This window comes from Hyalella azteca, unplaced genomic scaffold (assembly GCF_000764305.2).
Source record: "Hyalella azteca isolate HAZT.00-mixed unplaced genomic scaffold, Hazt_2.0.2 contig13638, whole genome shotgun sequence".
NCBI classification, from domain to species: Eukaryota; Metazoa; Arthropoda; class Malacostraca; order Amphipoda; family Hyalellidae; genus Hyalella; species Hyalella azteca.
Genome location: NW_025943552.1, coordinates 65,279 through 90,806, shown reverse-complemented (window position 1 = coordinate 90,806; position 25,528 = coordinate 65,279). Strand labels below are relative to the sequence as shown.

General features: G+C 40.6%; 1 protein-coding gene across 2 annotated transcripts; it reads right to left on the bottom strand.

Moving 5' to 3' along the window:
- Positions 1-2,115: 2,115 nt before the first annotated feature.
- LOC108665120 (intraflagellar transport protein 46 homolog) lies at positions 2,116-15,439 on the bottom strand. 2 transcript variants are annotated; one of them, XM_018151846.2, is made up of 10 exons: positions 15,342-15,439; positions 11,372-11,548; positions 10,479-10,556; positions 9,592-9,948; positions 8,621-8,898; positions 7,082-7,250; positions 6,232-6,366; positions 4,761-4,873; positions 3,767-3,894; positions 2,116-3,405 (listed from the first exon to the last, which is right to left on the bottom strand). In XM_018151846.2, the coding sequence occupies exons 1-10, from the start codon at positions 15,369-15,371 to the stop codon at positions 3,251-3,253; spliced, it is 1,620 nt and encodes a 539-aa protein (XP_018007335.1). In that variant the 5' UTR covers positions 15,372-15,439; the 3' UTR covers positions 2,116-3,250. The 2 variants fall into 2 exon arrangements, with proteins under 2 accessions (XP_018007335.1, XP_018007336.1); XM_018151847.2 differs by lacking the exon at positions 9,592-9,948.
- Between the last annotated feature and the right edge of the window lie 10,089 nt (positions 15,440-25,528).

The following is a 25,528-nucleotide window of genomic DNA, read 5'->3' as shown; positions in this document are numbered from 1 at the left end:
ATTCCCACTTTCTGTCTGTATTAGTTAATGTCAATCGAAACTTACTACGGTTGAGATATTGAAGGAGATAATACTCTTCAGGCATTTGAATGGCTAGGTTGCCTTCAAGCATTTGAATTGCTAGGTTTCGTATCTGTCGTTTTGTCCCCTCATCGTCTGCAGTTAACTTCATCAGTTCTATGACGTATCTCCTCTGTTATCAGTATTTTGCTCCCGACTGATTTTTTTATTGTTTTGTACAGGCTTCAGAAAAATTGCATTTCAAATTTGAAGTCAAACATCAGAAGGTGGAATCAATTTTGTATATAGAACCAATTATGAGGTGTAAATTTGTACATACAACTCCTGAATAAGTTTTATGTTGGCAACTTACTAGTACGTTTCTCTGCAGTAAGAATTCCTGTGTAGTTGCTTGCCGTGCGTGCGGTTGGCTGTTGTCAACTGGTGGATGTGGTGGCAAACCTGCGGTTGCTGACAATTGGTATCTTTTCCTGGTTGTCGCTGGTAACTGGTGTGGTGGCACATTCTTGGTCTACCATTCATAATTGCAGCTGACTAGGTAGTTTAGAGGGCCGATCTGCAGGCTTTTGAAAGAAATGAGTCTGGCTGTGGTTATTTTCAGGAGATGGAAGACGGTGAAGAGTAATTCGTATGTGTATTGGAGTGAAGTATATCAGCCAGTGGGAACTTGAAACAGTTGGAATGTACTTTCTCAGTTAGGTAACTTATGTTTCTCTAGAATTATTTGTCATTCCTTGTGAGCAGCTGAAACCGAACACCTTAGTTTCCTGGTCTGCTAAGATGATTAGGACTAGCAGAGGTTGATGACTGATCGAATATTTCTCGTTAGACTTGCACGATTGACAGATGCATGTGATTCAGTTCTCTCCGAGCCTAAAATTTTCAGTGTCTCCTCTAACATTTTACTTAGGGATTTATTATTATTCAGTGTGTACGCTGTACGTAATTACACCACAGACTTCAATTATTGAACTATTATCCTTAGGAAAACTTCGAGCACGTATAAATAGCGCTGTGAAGCGCGTTATGGATATATGTTGATTTTATTGCTTTAAGAAACCATTGCGTTAACAAGAGTTTGAAAAATTGTCCCTGTTAATTCTTGTGCAAGCATTTGTCAGGTTCTATACCTATTCTCATGACATACTTGAGTAGCCATTCTCCTCTGCTAAACAATTCTCTCTCAATTTAGTTTACAATTCTATAAACATTCCTAGCATCACTTTGTGTACTGGTAACTTCATGGGTGTGTCCTTAGCCTTCCGGGCGATGTCTTGACGCGACTTTGTTCTCGTCGAAAGACTGCTGGGGGCGCGCGTTGTGGGCATTGCTCATGAGCTTCCTTTGCTAGGCATTGCAACATGAGCAATTAAGTAAATGGGCATTACTCATGAGCGTCCTTTGCTAGCGGCAAAGGACGCTCAAGGCTTCGGCCATTGTTTTGAGCGGGCTCAGCAGATGCGTTTTTTGCGTAGGCAGGCTACCCGGCGCTTCCCGCCCCCGTCTCCATCGTGCGGATGGCCGATGTCTCGTGTGAGCGAACTTTTGTAAGCGTGTTCGTTTCAGTTGTTGTTCACTTGTTCTTTCTTCGTCGGGTATACGATGCTCCTTCCTCACCAGCTTTAGTGCTCTGGTATTTTGAGGCATCGTGTGGGTTATAAATTATTGTGTTGTAGGAAACTCTCTGATGATAATGGACTGCTGGTGCGAGATTACTTCATACATGGTTAAACCACCACTATAATACAATTGAATTTTTTCGTCACAATTTTTTTTAGAACTTCCTGTCTAAGTTATTACTAAGAACTTTTATAGTCTATCTGCAAGGCATGCCGACGTAATTTTGTAAAATGCCTTGGATTTTTTTTTTTAGAATTGAGAAACTACTGAATTGGCGGCAGTCCTCGCACATTTGAGCTTGAGCCGAGGTGATATGACTGGCGAGAAGTTGTTGTATGGACATTGAATGACCGAAATCTTACCTTGAATTCTATTCGAATAAAGAGAGCAACGAGTCGATGCTGCTTGGCAGCCGACGTCTACTGACCTGCGTTCCTGTGATGAACCGTTTCGTGGTTTAACAAAAATATCAAATAATCTCTGAGTTTTATTTTACCTTGGTGACTTAAATTTGTTAGCGCCTTTATTCACCTGTGTTGATGAGCTACGAGCTCTGTCTCGACCATTGTACTCGTATCATTTTACACTTTCCCATTTTTGTTCAAATTAAATCTCCCCAACATTTATCACAAATTTGGCTCTCAGAAATTGTTTTACTGTAATGATCCTCTCAGCTCTATGATTAACAGGAAATAGTCATGGACCTATTGACTGGACCTTCTGCCAACTACAGATTTTAGGGCTGAATCTAAAACAATTATTGTAAGTAGGACCGAACAATTTTTAGGACCGAATCTAAAACAATTATCATTTAAGTAGAAGGTTGCTATATTCTGACACATTAATTTTAGTTGGAGATCAGTTGATGCGACTTCCGTTCGTACGTTTCATATAGCGAAACGCATGTAGGCTAAGTCCGACTAGATTAGCGGCTCGTGACGTCATGTCATTCGAGCTGACTAGTGATACGTGTCGTGCTTCTTTCATAGCGATACGTGTACGTATTCTCTCAGCCACGCACAAGTCTTCATAGTTCAATAATTAGAAGGAATCTTTGCTACGTACTGCGTATTAATGATTTTATACGCTTTGCGTATACCAAAATCAAAGTAATAATCACTATAAATTTATTATATTGTATATTGGTAAATAATTCTAATTCATGCATCAGCGTCATATATGTTATGGATATTTTTCTGTTGGTTAGGCCTTAGGACGGCTATTAAAATCGATAGAATGTTCTGAGAAGTAGATCAGAACTACTGTCATAGTTAGAAGCTCTCCAGTGATGTAAATTAATTTCGTTGCCTTTTGCCATGAACTACCTATTTGTCCCTTGCTGACTAATTTTCCCCACAAATTCTCTTAATTTCTCACATCGTAGAAATTTACGTAATTTCGTATAAACTAATCTCACATTTTAATATCTCCTCGCATAGTGGAAATCTACGAGCTGAAACAACAACTCGGGTGTCGAATTTGATTACTCATGGCAATTCGTCCATAAAATTCCCTTGCCATACCACCAACGAATATTCTTTTCTACTCAATAATAAATAATCATTTGATAACAATATATACTTATGATTGCTTCTTTCTGTCTTGCATTTCAATCAATGACGAGCCGCTCTCCCTGTTCGTTATCCATGTAATTATCTTCGGCCAGACGTCGGAAGTGCACGGAGTTGCGGAATTCGGAGTAGAGCGTGAAGAGGACGTGCAGCGATTGAATCTTGCTCTTGTACACCGGTATGTCCAGGATTGCTGTTGACACAAGTTACAGTAAGTTCCAGTGAGTGACAATATTGCATATCAACATATGTAGTATAACTGTTTAGCATAAAGGAAAGTATACATTGCTAATGTATTGTTTCAGGGTAATGTATACGAACGTTTGATGCCTCTAGTTGGTTATTGATCTGCAGGTACCTTGAAAAGTAAATGCAGACGTATTTCAAGAACGCAATTTTCTCAATTTAACTTGACATAGTATTCCCACAAATGAAGTTACCATTTATTGAATGTTGCTAAACCATTTTGGATGAATAACTTTTTATCATTAAGGTATATCGAAACATATTTTAACTGATTGTTAAGATATAATTAAATTCCTAAGAATTCTGACCGCAAATGAGTCCAGCGTAATTCTCAAGGTCGAGATCGAGTGCAGCGTTGGGTAGCCGCAGCTCTTGGAACAAATCCTCCAGCTCTCCTGGCCACTCCTGCATCAGGCTGTCGATGTCTGGCATGCGCCTGCGTAGCACACGCTTATTAATCCTTTGTTCACGGATACCTTAATAGTCGTCAATGGTATCTTCTTATCTCGTGCCTAAAGATAATGTCCATAAGTTGAGAATTAAACCTTTGTCCACGGATACCTCGATAGTCGTCAATATTATCTTCTCATCTCGTGCCTAGAGATAACGTTCATAAATTGAGAATTAAACCTTTGTCCACGGATACCTCGATAGTCGTCAATGGTATCTTCTCTCTCGTGCCTAGAGATAACGTCCATAAGTTGAGAATTAAACCTTTGTCCACGGATACCTCGATAGTCGTCAATGGTATCTTCTCATCTCGTGCCTTGAGATAACGTCCACAAGTTGAGAACTAAACCATTGTCCACGGGTGCATGAATGGTCAATGAATTATGTCCACATCTCGGAACAATAGTTCCCGTCAATAGGCAAGGCATTAGTTTATCATTTCAGTTTTCAGTCCGCTCTGATCTGCTGCGTACTGCATATGCTTGAATATGCTTTGGATTAATAACTGTGCGAAAGAGAATTAGCAGTGAGTTTGCAAGCCGAAATCCGATAGGTGCACGTTCTGACTGTGACGCAGATTTTAAGTAGCAACTTGAATGTTGGACACGGCAGTTAAACCTGGTCAGTGTGCGCTGGTGTTCAGTGGACATAGTGCTTGTCAATAAATAAATGCATAATAAGAGTAATTTATAAAATAGCTACATATAATTCGATACCTATAATTTGGCTATATTGGTGACCACATGTTTGACGAAGAGTGCCCTCAAGTCTGCATTGCAGGAAGAAGGTAAGTGTCCAAATATTTCTTAATGAAAGGTGATGGAATAATCGGGCTGCTTGAGGATGACTTACTTCGAGTAATGAACAGTGGGGGCAGGCTTGGCGCGATGCAAGTCGCTGATGTCACGTACCCATTTTTCGATAACTTTCGGATTTTTATCTGCGCTTTCCACTGTCTTGATGGACTAGAAGGAACAAAAATTTTGCATTATCTGGTTTAAAATTGTATAAGTGAATTCTTCATAAAGCAATTACATTTTGTTGATCGGATAATGTCCAATAAACCTAATCCTGTATAAATTTTACAAATTTTCATAGTGGGTTAGTGGCCTTTGAATTTGGACACCGGCCGCATGTCCAGCCGTAAATTTGTCCCAGACGTGAGACTTATAGTTTAGGGATATAATCAGGGAGTTTAATTTTTAATATTGGCCTCCTGCACCTTTGAGAAATAAAGATGGAAACGAGTTAATTTTAAAATAAGTTTGATTCGCTAACAAAGTTAAATTTTACATTTTTTATTTTTCCGTTATTAAGAGTACATTTTATTCGAAAAAAGTTCAAACGTGCTTTATATTTCAAAACAGGACTTAAACGGGATTTCTTTGCTAGATGTGGTTTCTGAACAGTACTTTTTGCAATTACCGTAATTTAGCTTCAAAAATTTTAACCGGATTCAGGACGATAGAACCGGATCACCGCATTGGAATGACGGGATTCTCAAATTAAAATGACTTTTATCGACCCCGGATGACGCCGGGCTAACCTGCTGTAAATCGATATTTATGCATGCATTTTCAGAGTGCGATTAGGGTCTATCGTCATCTTGACATTTTTTACTCAATATTTAAAATATTTACGCTCTATCTGATTTAGTGTTATAAAGCTTGAGCACAGTTGATCGTGGAGGACGATAGTGCATACTTTAAAAAATTCTGAATTATTTTACATGAAATAAAGAAAATTTTATTTTTGATCCTTTCTACATAATCGACAAGTGTTTTTTTTTTAATTTTTGAAAATGTCATAATGAGATGCAATTAATGTAATGATGGATCAGTTTAATCATTTGCACGGTTCATTAGTAGATTGCAGTCCAGAGGTTTGTGTGTAATTGAAATAGAGTTTCGAATATATGAAGTAGGTTGTGAATTTTAAACATTCTTCTGGCTTGCGGCGCGGCGCATTCTTCTGGCATTCTTGTGGCTTTTTTTAAATTATTGATCCCTAGGGATATTCATTAATCCCTGTAGATATTAGAAGAAACAGCATTAAAATAATTTAAATTTCTGTGTATCGTAAAACATAAAATGCATCGCACAATTTTTTAATATCTGTTATAGTTTCGTACATTAAAAAATAGGCTGTGTTTCATCATGAAAATGCTGCTTTCTTAGTAACTAAACATGATGAGCATTTTTGATGATCGACTGTAGTTATTAATGGCAGGGACTCGTCAATGACTGATTGGTTTATAAAAGACGTCATGAAGGAAAAATTTTTTCATAATCTGGCATTTTATAATGAACCTGGTGTCGCTTACCAAAGTTTTGGTGGTTGTGTGCTTTGCCAGCGAACGCAGCTGGAGATCCAGTACCGTAGCGTCGCTCTGGCGGGCGCTCGGCTCGTCGAGCTCAGTCAAACCAACTTTGGTCTCCGAGTTGTCAGGCGGCAGAATCTGAGGTGCAAAACTAGTTAACCAACCCTCTTTCTAAGTAAGCAGAACTATTTAATCCTCTTTCTAAGAATAAATTAATCCCTAATCGTATCTGGAACCCTGCTAACTAGAATAAACGTGAATAGACAGAGAAACCCTTTGTGCACGGATACATCAATCACCTGTAACTTTTTTGTCTGAAGTCAAGTTAATGAATCTTACCGTTTCTAGACATCGCAAGAATATAATGTAAAATGAAATCAGTTCTATCATGTATGCCTGAATCACATATTTGTCTTGCTTTTTACTTTCTACAGAGTTGGTAGATGTTGGAATACTTCAGTAGCGCAGATTAAGTGTGACGAACTCCAACGAACCCAAAATTACTACTATTTGATGTTTTTGTTTGCTACTGACTATTGTTGACTGTTGACCTGCAGCAAATCTCCGGAATGTAGTCAGGGATGTAGGAGCAAAACTGAGCAATCAAAATTACATTAATGGAAGGATCGATGTCACCAACAGCAGAGATTTAGTCAATGCTGTGGGGGAAAAACTGCCGCAATCAGGCTTACTTTGATGAAGGCATCGATGTCACCAATAGCAGGGATGTAGTCAGGGACGTAGTGGAAGAAACTCTGCCGCAATCAGGCTAACTTTAATGAAGACCTCGATGTCACCAACATCAGGGATGTAATCAAGGATGTAGGGGAAAAACTGCCGCAATCGGGCTTACTTTGATGAAGGCATCGATGTCGCCAACAGCAGGGATGTAGTCAGGGATGTAGGGGCGAAGTCGATGTTCCAGTTCGATAGCTTGCGGCGTGTAATTCGTAATGAACGAGAAGAGCTCGCGGATCTCAGGAGATACGTTCAGGTTCTCGTACTCGGCCGGATCGTAGGCTCTGCTCGATGTATTTATTGTATGAATAAAAATTGTTTAAATTTGGACTGCATTGCTTCAAATTTTTATACTGCATTGCCCAATGGTTACAGTTCAGAGGCCATACTTTCAAAACTCTCTAAGTGAACGTTAGTACTTACGCCCTATTTTCTTGTCTATGATTGGTGGATTTTGCTTGCGTGGCCGTCATTGATTGGCTGATGGACTCTTAACTTTTTTTGAAAGTATGGGCCCAGAGTACCAAGATTGGCGCAGAGAGGTGCGGTTTCGATCCCAGCTCTGTGCGCCAGTTTTTGGTCAGAATTTGCAAGAAGGCCGGGCGGTTAAGCAAAGAAATTTTGAAGCTATGATTTGCGAGCTCAAGCCCGCAAAATGCTATGGATCTTCTGTAATGTTAAGAATCGGCAACAGGCCTACGGCCTAACAAACGCTGAAACTGCTATATTCTATATATAGTAGTTTAAACATTTAAATTTTGTCTAATATTTTATTTTATAAGTTACGTAGCGCACCATAACAAATACAAGGTGATTCACGGAAACTTCCTGTTTTGTATTTCACGTCAAGCAGCCAGACGTTGTAGGAAATACTTGGGAAGGATTTTATACGGAAGGCAAGTATATGAAGTTTTGTGAGCTGCCTTGTCAGTTGCCAATATAAATTGGCTGAGTGAGCAGTGTGCGTTTGCTCTCGAGGCGTACTTTATTAGTGGTCGTTGCATTATCGCTACTCAACGAGCATCCCGCGCGTAGTAATGAACGCGCAGTAACGGTGACTGGAGCTCGGTATACGCAAATGATTGACGCTTTTATTCTACTAAAACTGGCTGAAATGAATTTCAGGGATGTCTGGTTCCAACAGGATGGAGCCACGGCCCACACAATGCGATGTTTGGTGGATCTTCTGAGACAATATTTTATAGAGCGCGTCAGCTCCTCGAGAGGTGACCTTAAATTAATTGTTTACAATGACTGGCCAACATACGCCAAGCCATCGCTATAACATATCCGTCAGTATGCTTCAGCGAGTTGAAAGAAACTTCAGAAATCGACTAACTGAATGCATTGAAAATAGGGACCGTCCTTTGTTAACCAATAACGAGCAAAACCAAACGTTTAATGGTGGCAGGGGTTCAAATAAAGCGCAAATAAAGTGTTACAGCAAAATCATGCGATGATTCCTTCAACCTCGTGTATTTTTAGGCGTGATTGAAGAGTATGTATGTATATTTTTGTTATCTGTTCATTTAATGCGATCTGCTTGGCCCACTGATAAATATAATGATGAAAATCACACCGTTTTCCTGTCACGTATCCTATCCAGACGCCGCATTTCCATACCCATGCCGCGTCACACCGCAGTCTTACTCACCCCTCGGGCACGTTGCCCTGACCATCATCATCTTCATCATCGTCATCATCTTCCTCATCATCCTGTCTGGTCTGGGCTCCAGGACCTCCAGGTCCCCCAGACCCCAAATCCAGCGTGTCAAGTCGATGTCCCGCACCGGGTCCAGGATGGTTCATAGCCCCGCCTGGGTTATCACCGTCTATTGCGACATCGTTCTCTTCCATGCCTTCTTCGTCGTCGTTATCGACGATGTCCGTAACCACAGCAGGGTTTTCTTCATCTTCAGAATTCTCGTCGATCTATATAGGAGAGGGAATTAGTTTTCATTTGAGGCATTTAACTCTAGTTTTGAAATCCTTAACTACCAAATTAAGGTAAATTTGCAATTTTCGATTATTTATCCATGATAAATGATTGATTATCTATACTAATGAAACTTAAAAATCAAAGTTTAAAAATCCAGATAGCTAGAGGCATATGAAAATCGATGATTAAAAGGGCTATTTGAATTACTTAGGTTGTGAAGAGTTGATTGTCTTGAATCAATTCTCCCCTAACATCTGAGTACGAGGGCTTCCAAAAAAATTGAGCAGCACAATTTAGGTGCAAAGGAACGAAATTCCACTTCAAAAATTAATGTGATAACAAAACTTTAGATTGATACACACGAAAGGTTTTCTACCAAGACGTCCGAGAGCTCGGTGCATCAACACGTGTTGTGAGAGCACACCAACGTGACAAAATAGTGTGGTCAGGCTACACGAAACACGCGAAATGAACACAGGAGAGCGCATTTTCATCGCAAATTTCTGCAGAGAAAACAAGGACGACACGCTGCAATGATGTAGTAACACAGATAGTCATACGACAGTTATCACAGATCACACTGGTCACGATGACGCCTCACAGAAGAGATCAAAACGTTAAAGAAATTCGATCGGTGCTGGAGAATCATGCCAGTCTGTGGTCGCATCACTCGTGTGTTTTCTTACGGGGTTAGAAATGTGGTTGTTTCTGATCTCTGGAGAGGGCGTGGAAAATCCACCGCCGATGGAGGTGGACATCAAGTGAGGTGGAGGCACGAGGCTTGCACTGTTTAGGCGATTAGGTTCGTAGGCAACCACGTCCGTGCCCTCCGGTTCGCGCCCGGAAGAAATACCCATGAGGTCTGGACTTGGAATGACGCTCCTACCTTCCTCTGCCTCGTCTCTGTCATCTTCGTCTTCTTCATCAATGTCTCGAGGTCCAAGAAAATGAGATTCATTGGCAAATGAAGGAATATTTGCCATTCCAGGACCATGCGAGTTCCCGTTGAAAGGCTGAATCATACTGACCAGGTCGTTTTCCTCCTGTCAAACTCTTGGGCATGAAACATATATTCTACACGAAAATATACCAACAATTTGCAGGTTAACGGTAGCCTTCCCCTTCAGTGTTCATCATGATAGTGGCGATTCGCTTAAATTGAACTTATTTAGGACATGGATGGTAACTGAAATACCAACCACAATGCAGCAGTGAAATACGGGTAAATTTGGACTTCAAGAGAGGCCTTCCGTGGCTTAGCCGTATAAAATTGACGCTATCTGTCCAATTTCCCGACCATAATTCATGTGTGGGAAGGCATTACTGCTTTCACTTGTACACGACTTTTGACGATCTTTAGCAACAAGCGACCCAAACGAACGGAAGTATATAGGGCATGCACCAGAGCGTTCACGATATGCTGAGAATACGTTTTGATATTATAAATCCATCAACATTTTAATTCATGCAACCAATGTTGCTCATCCGGTGCTGTGAGCTCAAACTGTTTTTACGGGTTACTAGTAGTGAATATTTTTTTTTCTATCTTGCAATGGAATATTTCTGTTCTCACCTGATCTTCCATTTGACCAGGAGAGTCTGATTTTTCACGCTCCATGATGAGTTCTTCCTCTCCTTCTGTATTGAGAAGCTGAGAAGTAGATAATATTTTTCCTGAATAATTCAGAAGAGTTAAAAAATAAGATATTAAAAAATTTTCTACTTATCATCCACATAGTTGAGGCTTGTAGGTTTCCATGACGTTCAGAAATTCTAAAATCTCACGTTTAACCGCGGCATTTAAAAACAAACCTTATTTATTTATTGGATTCAGGATTTGTGATGACAAAACATCTCCCGGCGAGATCTCCAGCAAGGTCGAACGTCTAAGCATTGCATTATACTGTTGATTGTGCGGTAATTTTCGAACGATTGATCGAAAAACACCGCATCTATTTCATGGTGGAGACTGCTACAAATGTGATTATAGGTGGGACAATGTTTAATAATCAATACTGTGGGTGCTACATTATTCATTAAGTACACAAACTGTTGGGATGAATCCTACAGCAAACTACGTTCACCGAGGAAATACGTCCCCGGGACGATTTTGTAAGTAGGCGGCAACATGCACTTCGTAGACAATAATCAATGTGAAATTTTTACGAGATTGTGCCGTATTTGACTCATATTAAGTTTATTTGTAATATTGTACATGATAAATATAGCAGCTTTTGTCGTTTTCATACTTTACATTCGTGAAAATTTTTGTTTTGCCTCCCATCAAGTGAACCCGAGAATTTTGACATCCCACAGGGGACTCTGATGACGATACTCGAGTTACATACACTTAACACCATAACGGTGGCAGCACCGTGAATGGGAGTTTCAAGAACTCCATCAAACTAATATAGATATGCCAGAAACGTGCATTCTGTCGGCTTTTAAAGGTGAAAGAAAACTAACCGGTTCTCGTAGTAACAGACGAGCTTTGGCTTTCTTGAATTCCTGTCCAGACTCGGTCTTGGTTGGAAGAGTTCGTCTGTGATGTGTCGAGTGTTCTTTGGTGGAAAACGATGGAGGATCTGATGATACGTCAGTTACTTCGTCGTATTCCCAAGATTCGACAGATCCTTGTTTTTGCTGTTAGAAAATTTTTGATTTTTACCATACAAATATATTAGATAGAATGGTTTGTACAAGTGTAATCTCTAGCAGATGGGAAATTCGTGATATTTGAACACGAACATGAATTCTTGATTTATCAACACTCGAGTCTCGACTAACCACAAGATATTGATTCTATCTAAAGATTAGAATGTTGTGTCTAGAAGTTTTATTTGACGTAGAAATCCATTTCTAGCAGGGAAGAGTGCGCGTGGCGATTGTTACTGGAAATACAGCCAACGTGAAAAATTCAATTTCCCAGTTTACAAAAATTCCTGATATCCGATAATTCATTGAGAATGAGATTGAATCGTGCAGTATTCTCTTATAATATAACATGTTTGCCTAAAAAAAAACATATTGACCGAGCGCGTCTCGAGATCGAATTAAATACCGTACAGCTGCGGAGTTTAAAAAACTGCACATATGGGCAAGGGAGCCATCTTGGCTAAATTGTTGCAAGCTGACTCATTTGATTCCATTTCACCAAATCAACGCTAATTTTAGGACGTATCGTGAGATTAACGCAAAATAAGATTGCCGTCGCGGTCATAATTATAAGTAACGCAAAGAATGCACGAGTTTTGGTGATACTATCATTGTATATGTTGAAGCCACTACGTGAAACGCAAGCTACTCATGAGCGGCAACAATGTGTAACTTTTAATTGGCTTCTCGGCGGAGAAATGATTACTCAAGTCTCTGCAAGAAAAAAATGCTAGAATATTGCTTCCCTCTCTCTGATTAGTTTGGACTAGCTTGGAAAGGTGTTATGAACTAGAGTTAATGGAAGACTGTGATGATGAAACTTAAATGTAACCTTGCTAAATTTTTAAAACGTAGCATCTTAGAACACGCAGAGGCGTTTCTCCTTTATATTATTTCTATCATGTGAATCGGGTACTAAATGCTTGGTTTATTCCTATCTCACACGATATCGAATGCATACCTAACCCGTTGTCTGGACGGTTACTTCAGTATCCAAGTCTTGAGGTAACAATAACATTGGCTGACGGTTTATATAATTGATTTATTCGTGCTTTATTAACATTGTAGGTGCGTAGCAAAATTTTTCACAAACGTCATTTTGCTTACGTGCGAAATCAACGTTAACGGCCAAGTCTACGGTTTCAACGTAAACGGTCAAGTCTACTGTAGTGCAATGATTCGTGTGTAAGGAAGACACTGAATACTGAACATCGGTACAAACTTCGATAGGCTTCAAAGCCGCGGTCACCACCGGTTTTGTATAACGCTTCAGGAACTGTCCGCTCCCTGCTATGTCAGAAAAGCCTGAAGCGGGCCTAGTACGTTTGTTTGCTTTAGGTTGATCTCTCTCATTGTTTGAAGCTTTGAAGAATACCGACGAATCTTGAGCACTGTATGGGCCAATCAGGATTATTTAAAACCTAGTTTAAATATATTTTATGTTATTAACAATTGACACTTTTTCAGTTTACAGTATTTTATTTTAGTTTCCGTTTTGAGGTAAGGATCACTTCGCACCAATCGCAATTCATAGTACTGGTCTCATTTTAATTAAAGATTTCTTGGTCGGTTTCACATCAACTAATGTTTGCATCTTGCTTATATAATTTGAATTTCTCCTGTGAATACTCAATAGAATAAGTCATGAAATTGATTAAATTTTGTTAGTGCTGAAAATGGAACTGACTAATCATGCAGTGGTTCCCAAAGTGGGCGATATCGCCCCCCTAGGGGCGGTGGAAAGATTTTGGGGGGCGGTAAGGAAGAAGAGGGCGGTTGGGGGGCGATTTTAACTCGATGAAACTTAGTACACGTATTCATTAGGACCTAACAATAATGTTTAGCTCGTGAAAATTGCTTGAATTTTGCCATCGTTTGTTTTTGTCATAGTTATATGGCAATACGGGCCGAAATTCACAGTGATCACGTAATTTCTTCCAAACTACCGAACAGATTCGAACGAAATTTTGAATTTGCAGTCCTAACTGCCGAACGGTAATGTTTAGCTCGTGAAAATTTTCTCGATTGCGCTTTCGTTCGCGAGTTTTTTTTTACCTTTATTCGTGATTTAAACAGCAATACGTGTTTGTTTAAATTCGCAATAATCAAGAAATTTTTTCCAAACTGCTGAACAGATTTGAACGAAACTTAGTATTTAAATACCTAACCTCAGCAACGGTGATGTTTAGCTCGTAAAATTTTTTCGTTTTGCCTTCGTTTGCCAGTTATACGGCCTTATACGGCTCTTGGTTAATCCGGCCGGTAGAAAAGCCGGTCGTACCTCCAATATCTGTATATAACTCGCGAACGAAAGCAAAATAAAAAATTGTCACGAGCTAAACATCACCGTTGAGAGGTTAGGTATTTATATACTAAATTTCATTGAAATTTGTTCTGTAGTTTGGAAGAAATTTCTTGATCGCCTCGAATTTAAGTGACGAATTACTCGGCGATACGGGCCGAATATAGGGAAGTGTGAAATCAAGAATGACGGTAAAAAAAAATTTAGCAAACAAAAGTAAAATCTTAAAAAAAGTATAAGCTAAAAAATCACCGTTTGGTATTTAGGAATGTATATTCAAAATTTCGTTCAAATCTGTTCAATAGTTTGGAAGAAATTCTTTGATCACTGCGAATTTCGGCCTGTTTCGCAATATACGCTTAACTCACGAATGGAAGTGACATTTAAAAAAAATTACAAGCTAAATAACACCTTTAGGTTCTGATGAATACATGTTCCAAGTTTCATAGAGCTGCGTTCATTAGTTTTGGAGATACTACTTGAAAATTGAATTTGGAGATTGGTCGAGAGACCGGCCACGAGTCCGGCTGTAAATTCGCCCGAGATGTCCTAGGTTTCTAGTGCTGAAACAGCTGAAAAACATATTGGTTCACTAAATGGGGTTCTATTTGTGAAATACACATTTGTGTTTAACCTTTCTCTTTTAAAATTGCAGCTTATTAAATTTCAAGAAAGAGGCGTATGTCTGTGGGGGGCGCTAGAAATTCACTAGGGAGCCAAAGGGGGCGCCAGCCTGAAAAAGTTTGGGAACCACTGGACTAATGCCTTCAAAATTTAAAATTCAATAATAATTTTGCCTGATCTGAAAATCTTATAGGTAATCTCGACTCAGGTGCAAACAATTTCTGCGAAGGGCCGAACTTATAACACGATTGTTATCAGGTGGCAACATATACATAATTTGAACGTTACAGTTACAATTATCGAACAACATGAAATGCTGGGTAATTATTCTAACAATGATTTTCTGTCTGTATTTTACATTCCCATGGTATTTTTATTCGCGAATTAAAACAGTTCATGTAGAAAAAAGGAATTGAAATTTTCTTTGCGTAGTTATTTCAATAAAAGTTAATAACTATTCATGTTAATACTCATAAAGATGGAGGAACCTAATTTGCATACAAATTTAGCAATGAGTAAATCATAATTAACGAGAACAATGTATGATTGTAATCGATCGTAATTTTGGATAATATTCGTTTATTACGGAGCCAGTTGATAATTGAAAGTCATTACATCTAGTACATAGAATCGCAATGAGAAAAAGTGCGGCCTGTGGGCGGTAGTTTGTTTATTTGATAAAACCGTGATTATTACAAAAAAATATTATGAATAATCTATATTTAAAGATCTCTTTTCATGTAGCTTCATTCCAAGTTTTTTGAGAAAAATCCAAAGTATAAATTTTCACGATTGATAATAAAGCTAAACAAATGAAGAAGTTTATTAAATCGTAATATGGTGTCACACACTTACCTCAACATGAAGGCGAGTGTCTGTTGACATAAACTTGCGACAATAATAGATTTCGAGCCTCTCACCGAAATGTGTGCGAAATGTGCTGCTGGGTTGTATGTTTCTGCCGTGTTGTGTCGTGTTGCCATGACAACTCAGTCATATCGTTCAGGTTCCGATCCGATGCAGTCTTTTAACGTTGCTGAATCTACGCAATATTTTAGGATTCCATAAATTTTTCGTTAAATGTTATCTATGAAAATAGAAGCTTTTGTGGCAGCTCATTTAATTTTATTTGAGAAATAAACGCTGATATTTTAGATTAAAAATTTTACCACTTCAACCAAGCGCCAGTGGGTTCTGATATTTTTTTCTGAAAACCGAGTTGGAGAAAATGATGCAGATTTAGAGAACCGTGTTAGATGCACAGTGCAGGTCTGTACCCGTGCTATACAAGTTTGAGAGTCATTCCTGAATTATAGGCGGCCTCACATGCTTTTGATTGGCCATCGATGATGCGGCTATGACTTTCAAACATCCAGAACATATTGCAGCACAGAGAAAATACGAAATCGAAATAACTTGAATTTCTCGAACTTTAGGTTGACAGATATTTTTTTTGTGGTTAATGCAACCAAGAAAGACTTTTTAAAGGTTATTACAATGAAGCAAGTACTTTTTCAGAACTTAACACAACCAAATTTGTACATTGCTTGGTAACATTTCATGAGCAGCTAACAGCGATACCGCAATGACGTGCCCCACACTCACAGAGCAATCCTGAGTTATTCCTGATCATATTGCATCAAGTTCAACGTGTAGGCAATGGCCGCTCAATTGTAGTTACTAACTCCATTAGTACAAGGGCATGAGTTTTTTGTAGTATGGACGCAATTTAAAGGTTCTTCTTGCTCGTAAACGCTATAACATTTGATTTCTTGCGGTAATGCCACTGCGGGGTTTTGAGGTTAGCGGGATAGCGTCTCCACGAGTCGGACTCTATGGACAATGGTTGGGGCTTTTTTTTTTAAACAAGCCGAGGTGAGTAAAATAAAGGCGAACCGAGCCGTGTCTTCCACTGCTTGCTGTGGGGCTCGGCAGTCAGCGTTGCCACATGGTATATTTCTATACCAGATTTCACAAATCTGGTATTTTCAGATGTCTGGCATGAATATTTTAGATCTGGTATATTTGCCTAAATCTGGTATTTTTCTGACTTACTGCAAATTTACTGCATTAAGTTTCACCTCTGAAGTTTGAACTTCCTTCAGCGTAGGCATGGATTATATTGATTAATTACCTTCAAACCGGCGCGACTAGAGGTTTCCCGCAATTTTTGGAACCGCAAGTTTGCCGTTTGATGAAATAACCCCAATTTAATTGTTAAAATTTAACAAAAGCGCTTAGTGCAATATGAGCACGAGAGTGATGATCCTTAATTGATTACTGATCAGTGATGATATGGCCTAGGGCGAGTGAGGTTGTCGAACCGATCTCTGCGACGCAAGCTCCACCATTTTTGTTTGGTGGTTTTGAATTCTAGAGTGTCACTTGAATTCTAGTGGGCCATTAAATATTTTACTGATCTTGAAAATCATCATCCATTCATGGAACTGGCTGCCTACTGCATCACTTGTCAACTTTGACCTGTCTCTAATGCATTCGTGGTGCAACGGTTTTCACAAGTCACCTATGTGAAAAACAAGCAGCGAAATAAAACTTCAACTAAGGTACTGGAGTCCCTTATTCGGACCATAAGCTAGTTAGCTGCTCAAACCGCAACAAGTGATAACAGCCGAAACGTTAGATTAATGAAATATGCCAGCATGTACGAAAATAAGCAAAAGGAAGATAACCTGTTTCCGTGGCTTGCTCATGTTGAGCGAAGAGGAAGAAGTGTCACACTGTGATAAAAAAAGGAAAAAGCGGCAATGTAATCAAACGCAGGAAAATAAAAGTGTCAAAACGTTCCAAACAGAGGGAAAAATATAACGTGTTTGTAAAGGAATTCGTGATTACTACTGCAACCGCGTAGTCCAGAGAGCTGGAAAATTCCAATTACGGTCCAGGGTTAGTTCAGCCAAGGAATCTACCGCAGTCGCACTAATTCGAAACCAGGCCTCGCCACGGGTTGCAAATCTAAAGACGCGTAACTTACTTAGCATTTAATAAACAATAGAAATGAAGCAGGAATAGTAAAGTAGGCTTGGTTACATGTGCCCTTGAACAGCAGAGGCTCCACTAGGATGCAAATCGTGCGGCTGAGTTCTAAGCTTAAGGGGACCGGCTACCCTAAAATTTCCAATTAAGGCGTTTTTCGGTTTTTGTGCTCATCTTAAAGCTTACTTTCTGACGCATCGAACGGTACCAGAATCATCTCTCTACGTCGAAAAACGATTTCGTGACAGCTCCCTAAAGAGGGGCGGTTTCGAGGCCCCTTCAGTAAAGTCTATGGGATTAATTAGAAGGCTGGACAGACTAGAAAGGAACGTCTGACGTAAAGCGGCTAATTATGGCATTATCTGGTGCTTATACTCGTCTTAAAGCTTATATTCTGACGCGTCGAACAGTACCAGAACCATCTCTCTACCTGCATTTTGAGGCACAGGACGCGTCGCAGAATGGGGGCGGTGGGGGGCAGCCTTCACTATTTAAATGGGAGATAATTCGAGAGTAGAACTACAAATATCGCGTATAGCGGCCAACACACTCAGTGCCCATCAAGACAGCGAGGTGGGATGTGTGCTGCCAGTCGCTCTATGCCTCGCTGACTTGGTTTGAGGCTTAATTACGGTATCTAGGCTACGTTACGACTCTTTAACGTCCGTTTACGTCCCACGCGGCAGTTTTTTGAGCGTGTTGTAAACCTCCTACTGCTCTCACGGAAAACCTATCTCCTCCTAGAGTTTTAAAGCTACAGCAATGAAACACATACCATTCGATTCGTAAAGACCATACCTATCGATTTGAACATCACTTTTTTTAATTTCTGTCTGGTTCGTTTTTTATATGGGGGAGAAGGGAAAAAGTGAAAAAATTGGAAAAACTCGCATAAAAAACTACGGAGCCATGTTTTAATCGATAGGTATGGCCTTTACGAATCGAATGATACGTGTCTCGATGTTGTAGGACGATATTTGTAGGAGGAGATATATTTTCTAAAGTAACCGTTTTTGGCCGTTTTCTATGAATTTCACGTTTTCTATCAATTTTTTCGAAAAATTCTTAGGAGCAAAATGTTATTTTTTTTTACATTTTACGTATGTATGCGAAGTTTCATGATGATCGGATGATAACTGTAGAAGTTTTTCCGGAGGGTAGCCGGTCCCCTTAATTAAAGCGCCAGGGTAGAAAGATGAGGACGAGGATGTGGATGTAAATATGAAGCCAGTACGTGTTACTCGTGGATGAGAAGCCCCTTGTGGCCAGTCAAGAGGTCTATCTGTAGCAAGGAGCACAGGGGTTAAAACAATCGCCGATTTATGATTATTTGCATTCAAATGGCAAGCATGTAATAAGGAGCCAAGGTTAGCCTATTTAGAACTAACAAGAGAACCTAGTTGATTGGTCGGAAAATACTATCATGAGCGTAATCTGGCTCAAGTGAATCCAGATTGACGTTAGAACTAAGCATAACTACAGCTTACCCGAGAGTAGAAACCAGATAACCGAATATAACCCTAACCATTTATAATCAACAACATGAAACTACTAAAACATATATACAATACATTAAATACTATTAACAAACACACAATAATCAAATTTACTTCCACCAATACACATATATACCAAATACGTGCCCGCGCACACCTCTCTCAACACTCGTCACTCATATCTATATACTTCCATCCAAAATCTCAACAAACAAAATAACACATCTAACACACTTACCTATAACACACTTACCCGCCGTGTATATATAATCTCAAAACACATTTATAGTACTCTCCCCGCTAATCACAAAATTCTCACAACAATACCTTTCAGATTTCACCGCGTTCAGATTGAGACGCGGTGGAGATCAGACGTGTTGTGTAGTCGCTCCTGGAGCCTGACCGACTTGTTTCCTGCTTTGAATTGCTTCCGGAACTTTATTGCCGTTGGGTGGCTGTGCTGTACTTCCGGAACTTTATTGCCGTCAGGCGGTTGTGCTGTACTTCCGGAACTTTACTACCATCAGGCGGTTGTGTTAAACAGGCTTGTTTCCGGTGATTTATTGCTGTGAGAGACCCTAGCTCAGTGGTTCCCAAACTTTTTCAGGCTGGCGCCCCCTTTGGCTCCCTAGTGAATTTCTATCGCCCCCCACAGACACATATAAAAACATACGCCTCTTTCTTGAAATTTAGTACGCTGCAATTTTAGAAGATAAAGGTTAAATCCCTAGCTAAATCTCAGTGAAGGAACCCGGAAACCATTAAACAATTAAGAAAGAAGATATTTCGATGGCTGGGAAGAAAGTAAACAAGATTGTTAAGAAGTAATGCGGTTCTTCGAAACAAGATGCACCGAAAAAATCGAACAGGAGATCGAAGTGCGTAGTTGAAGATGCTTGCAAGTTCTGCAAAAAGACCTCGTTGAGAGAAGATGATCAGGTGGTCATCTGTGAACACTGCGAGGATTTCATTTGCATCAGTTGCGCGAAGCTGAGCTCTGAAGAATATTCTTTCCTACAGAAAAAAGAGTCGTTTCACTGGTTCTGCAGCGACTGCGAGAAATCGACTCTCCGTTCCAGGAAAAAGCGAGAAGCAGATGGAAGAGAAGTGGTTCGCTCTGTTCGCGGCATTTAGAGCTGAAATGGAAAACAATTATCGAAAAGAGATGAACACGTTGAGTAATTTAGTTGGCTCCTTGAGTAATGAACTGAGCTCGTTGCGCAAATAGCTGATCAAAGAGAGAGCTCAACGGAAAAATACAGAAAATTTGGAAAAGATGGAACTGAAGGATCACAACGTGGACATAGCCGAAATTGCTAGCGAAAGCTCCCGCGAATTACTAGACAGAGAACGAAGGAAGTCCAACCTTGTTTTGTTCGGCATTCCCGAAAGCACCGCATCTGAGACGAACGAACGTGTGATGGCCGACAATAAGTATGTGGCAGACTGTTGTAATAAAGCTCTAAGCACACCGGTTGATATTGCATCGTGCAAGAGGTTGCGCTCCAAGAATACTGCTAATAACGCCTGCAGACCTCTATTGGTGACTGTGAAGGATCCGACCCAGGGTTGGAGCGTGCTGAAAGCAGCGAAAAAATTAGGAGAAACTGTTGAATTCAAGTCTGTTTTTGTGAAGAAGGATTCCACCCCTTTAGAGAGGGCGGAGTTCCGCAAGAAATGGCTGGAGCGAAACAGACGCAGAAACACGGAAAATCATGTCAACACCAGTCAAGATCTCACGAGGACTCCGACCGCTCGCCGACAGTCAGGGGAGATGGAAAACAATTAAATAGTGAAAATCATGTATATAAATCCAGTTCTGTATATAAGGTAAAAAGTTTACTCATACATCAAGATGGAAGTGCACAAAAAGTTTTGAAATGTTTCTACACGAACTCTGATTCCGTTTTGAACAAAAGAAATGAACTGTTAACTGTGATCGGAAACGAGTGTATAGACATTATTTGTATTACAGAGACCCTACCCAAAAATCACGGGGGGAAAATTTCATTGCCAGGTTTTGATTGCTTTCATAATTTAAGCGAAGAGCAGTGTAGTAGAGGTGTAGCTCTGTGGGTTAGAACCGTTTATGGGGCCCAACAAGTTAAGTTATTGTAGAGGTTTGACACGCAGGTGTTCTCTAAACGAATCTGCCGCGAGGTCACGAGCGGGCTGAGCGGTTTTAGGCTGGCCATTTGGTTCGTTGGCTTCCGTGGATGAGGTGAGGATGTGTTAGTGTCCTGTTGTGATTGCCGGTTAGGCTCGGCTTGTGTGTAGAAGTCTTACATAGACGCTGTTATTATTGCCGGTTCAGAATTTATATGAAGTTTATTGGACTGTGAAGTGGGTTTTTTTCATATTGTTGCCTGGGAGATTTAAAAGGATATTCTGCTTCCCAGGTGGGAGGGCCTTTTCTGGTGTGGCGTCGGCTTCTGAGAACCGACCGTGTTCCTCTCAGGCGTTTGTTCAGGGGTGTACCGTGGACGTGCACCGTTGGAAGAAGCCGACTGCCTCCAGTGTGTACATGACGTGGGAGCCATCTTGACCAGTCTGCCCCTTGGTTTCCGGTGTGCTCTGCATAGCCGAGCCGCGTTGGGCGCCTACCGTCGTAACCTATTGAAGCGCCTACTGACGAGTTAACCAGAGTCTTGAAGTTCCTCGTGGAGGCGTGACCCCCCTAGGCTTGCCTGGGCCGAGCCATCGTGTTCCAGGGCCGGTATCTGTGCCGCTTGAGGTGGCACGTTAATGTATTAGGACTTCCCCTGAAGAGATACGCGGCTCTCGGGAAGTCGGCGCGTCTCGTGTTCAGTGTTTTGTAAAGGTCAATAGGTTTTAGACTTGTCGCGGGTCGACTATTTGAATAAATGGGTTTTAGTTAAGTAGCCGAGTAGTATTTAGTAGTAGTAGTATTTATAATTGTAGTTAGTATTTATATTTGTTGGAGTTTCTTGTCTAGATTGAATAAAACTTCGGGTTTAATTTTATTCTTGTGCCTTAGTAGGGCGTACTGTATGCGTCATCCCTCATTACCAGTAGCATCTCCTGCCCGGGGACATTGAGCGTTTAGGCAGCTCTGTTATATTTATTAATAGTTACCCGCTCTCCCGTAACATTATCAGCAGAGCACCAATCAGCTAGAGAATCAGTGTGGTGTGAGCTTTCTTTAAAAAGTAGGGATAGCCTCATAGGTGTCCTGTATAGATCACCCAACAGTTCCTCTGATAACGATAAAGTACTGAACAGTCTTCTATCAAGCATGACTTTCAGCAGGTCGCATACGTTAATCGTTGGTGACTTTAACCATCCAGAAATAGACTGGGCACATGAATCCTGTCCAAGGGATGAGAATCACCCTTCATCCTTGTTCATGGAGTCTGTGAGAGACTCATTTTTATACCAGAACATCACAAAGCCAACCCATTTTAGAGGTAATCAGACTCCAAATACTCTAGACCTAGTGTTTACTAGTGAAGAATCAATGGTAGAAGAGCTTCGCCACGAGGCTCCGTTGGGCAAAAGTCACCACCAGTCATTGTTTTTCAGTATTAAGTGCTATACCGAAAAGANCCTACGGAACAACTGATATCTAGAATCGATTTTAAATCTACCGTCCGTTGAAAAGATCTGATCAAAAGGCCAGTCTACTCAAGAAAAGCACAAGAATCGGCGACAGGCCTATCCAGGCCTACTCTTTAATGCCGAAGATACTATACTATACTATACTACATAGCTTGGCATAAGTTATCAGAATACAATATTTAATAACATATGATAACATAATATATAATAACGTTTCATAACACAATTCAACATAATCCGGCATAACCTTACGTAGCATAACTTAACTTTACCTAACGTAACCTAACCTAATTTATCCTACCCTTTAATATCCTAACCTAACTGAACATACTATTACATAACCGAACTTATTCTATCCTAGCCTAACCTAACCTGATCTAACCTAACCTAACCTTGCCTAATCTAGCCTAACATAATCCATTCAAATTTAGAAATTCATTTATCTGAGACTACAGCACAAGAACTCGGTAGATCTGTGAGTAGACCTGTGTAACGTATATGTCAGGTGATCTTCTATCACCCTCTAGGTTATCATACGTCACACTCTTATAACATGTTCTGTACCCACATGGTAGAGTCACACTCAGTGACGTCATCCCTGTTTGTGTAGCTTTGTGGGTTAGAACCTCTTATGGGGCCCAGCAAGTCAAGTTATCTGCAGAACATCAATCAGCTAGAGAATCAGTGTGGTGCGAACTTACTCTAAAAGGCAAAGATAGCCTCCTCATAGGCGTCGTGTATAGATCACCAAACAGTTCTTCTGATAACGATAAAGTACTTAACAGTCTTTTACCGAGCATGATTTTCCGTAGGTCACACACGTTGGTCGTTGGTGATTTTAATCATCCAGAGCTAGACTGGATAGATGGATCCTCTCCAAGGGAAGAGAATCACCCAGCATGCTTGTTCATGGAGTCAGTAAGAGACTCCTTCCTAGTCCAGCACGTTACCAAACCAACCCATTATAGAAGTAAACAGACACCCAATATTCTAGACCTGGTGTTTACCAGTGATGAATCAATGTTGGATGAGCTTCGTCACGAGGCTCCGTTGGGCAAAAGCCAGACTTAAGTGCTGTACAGAAAGGACGCCTCGGAAGCGTGAGCGTTTGAATTTTGCGAAAGGCGACTATGATAAACTCCGTGAAGCAGTGAATATTTCGAACTGTATTAAGGACATGAATGTGGCTGAGTCATGGTCACTTCTCAAGGACACGGTTATGTCTGCAGTTGATGCGTGTGTACCTAAAATTAAGCTGGGTGGAGCCAAAAAAACTCTGTGGATGAACAGTACCGTTTTAGCTAAGCTGAAAACAAAGAAGGAAGCATACCAGCGTTATTTACAGACTCGTAGCGATGCTGACTATAACCTATACGCAAGAGCTCGAAATCAAGCTAAAGAAAACTGTCGCACCGCAGTATAAACGCTCGAAAAAAGTTTTGCTAAAAATGCAAAAAAAGAACCCGAAAGCCTTCTTTTTGTACCCTAGCGCGAAGTGCAAGACGAAGGACGGTATTTCTGATTTGAAAGTAGATCAGCGAAAGATATCCTCTGATGAGGGCAAAGCTAACGTACTTAATAATTTTTTCAGTAGCGTATTCACTGAAGAGGACTTGAACAGTATTCCAGCTATTGAGGAGCGCCCAGTCGGCTCTAAATTAACAAGCTTTGAAATACAGGAAGAGGTTCTCAAGCGCCTTATCGCTCTGAATCCAAACAAGTCATGTGGACCAGACGGCTTCCACCCCAAATTACTCAAAGAGTTAGCAACTGTCCTAGCCGGCCCTCTGACGTCACTTTTTCGAAAAACTTTGAATGAAGGAATGTTGCCGGCTGACTGGAAAGAAGCTCAAGTGACACCATTGTTCAGAAAAGGTGACAGAAGCTGCCCGGGCAACTATCGCCCTGTTAGTTTGACAAGTGTCGTTTGCAAGGTAATGGAACCTGTTGTGAGGGAGCGATTGATTGATCATTTGACTGCTAATAATCTCCTATCAGACTGTCAACATGGCTTTATTGCCGGAAGATCCTGCACCACTAACCTCTTGTCGACTCTGAACGAATGGACCCGCCTGCTGGACGAAAGGGAGCCAGTAGATGCAGCGTACCTCGATTTTGCCAAGGCATTTGACAGTGTCCCACATGAGCGGCTGTTGCGTAAATTGAAGTCTTTGGGAATTGAGAGTAATGTACTCAAATGGATCAGAGATTTTCTAGTAGGGAGGTGACAACGTGTCAGCATTAATGGGTCCGTATCAGACTGGGCTTCAGTGCGCAGCGGCGTGCCACAAGGAAGCGTTCTCGGGCCTATTCTATTCGTTGCGTTTATACACGATCTGCCAGAAGCTGTGTCTAGCGTTTGCTCGATGTATGCTGACGACACAAAAATTTATAATACAGTGAAGAATACGTTACAAAAAGTACAGTTGCAAGGTGATCTTGACAGGCTGGTGGACTGGGATGATAAGTGGCAGCTGCGCTTTAACGCTGACAAATGTAAAGTTATCCACCTTGGCAAAAATAATGAACAGCAAGATTACAGTATGAGAAGACACGGTTGCAACGACAGAGTGATGATGTCGAAGTCGACAACGGAAAAGGATTTAGGAGTTAATATCGACAATGAGTTGAAATTTTCTAAGCATATTGACATAGTGTTCAAAGACGCGCAACAAGGATAGTTCCGGGCTTGAAAGGCAAGTCCTATGAGGAAAGATTAAAGATTATGAAGCTTCCAAGCCTCAGTTATCGACATCTGCGTGGCGAGCTCATTGAAGTATACAAGTATACTCATGGCTTATACAAGGTCCCAGAAGGATTGCTAGAATTTGAAACAAGAATCAACGCCAGGGGCCACGGCTCTAAACTAAAAAAACAGCGTTGGAACACATCCATGCGACATTTCTTCTCGCTTCGAGTCACCGACATGTGGAACAGCCTCCCTGATAGCATCGTTGACGCTCCGAGTATGAA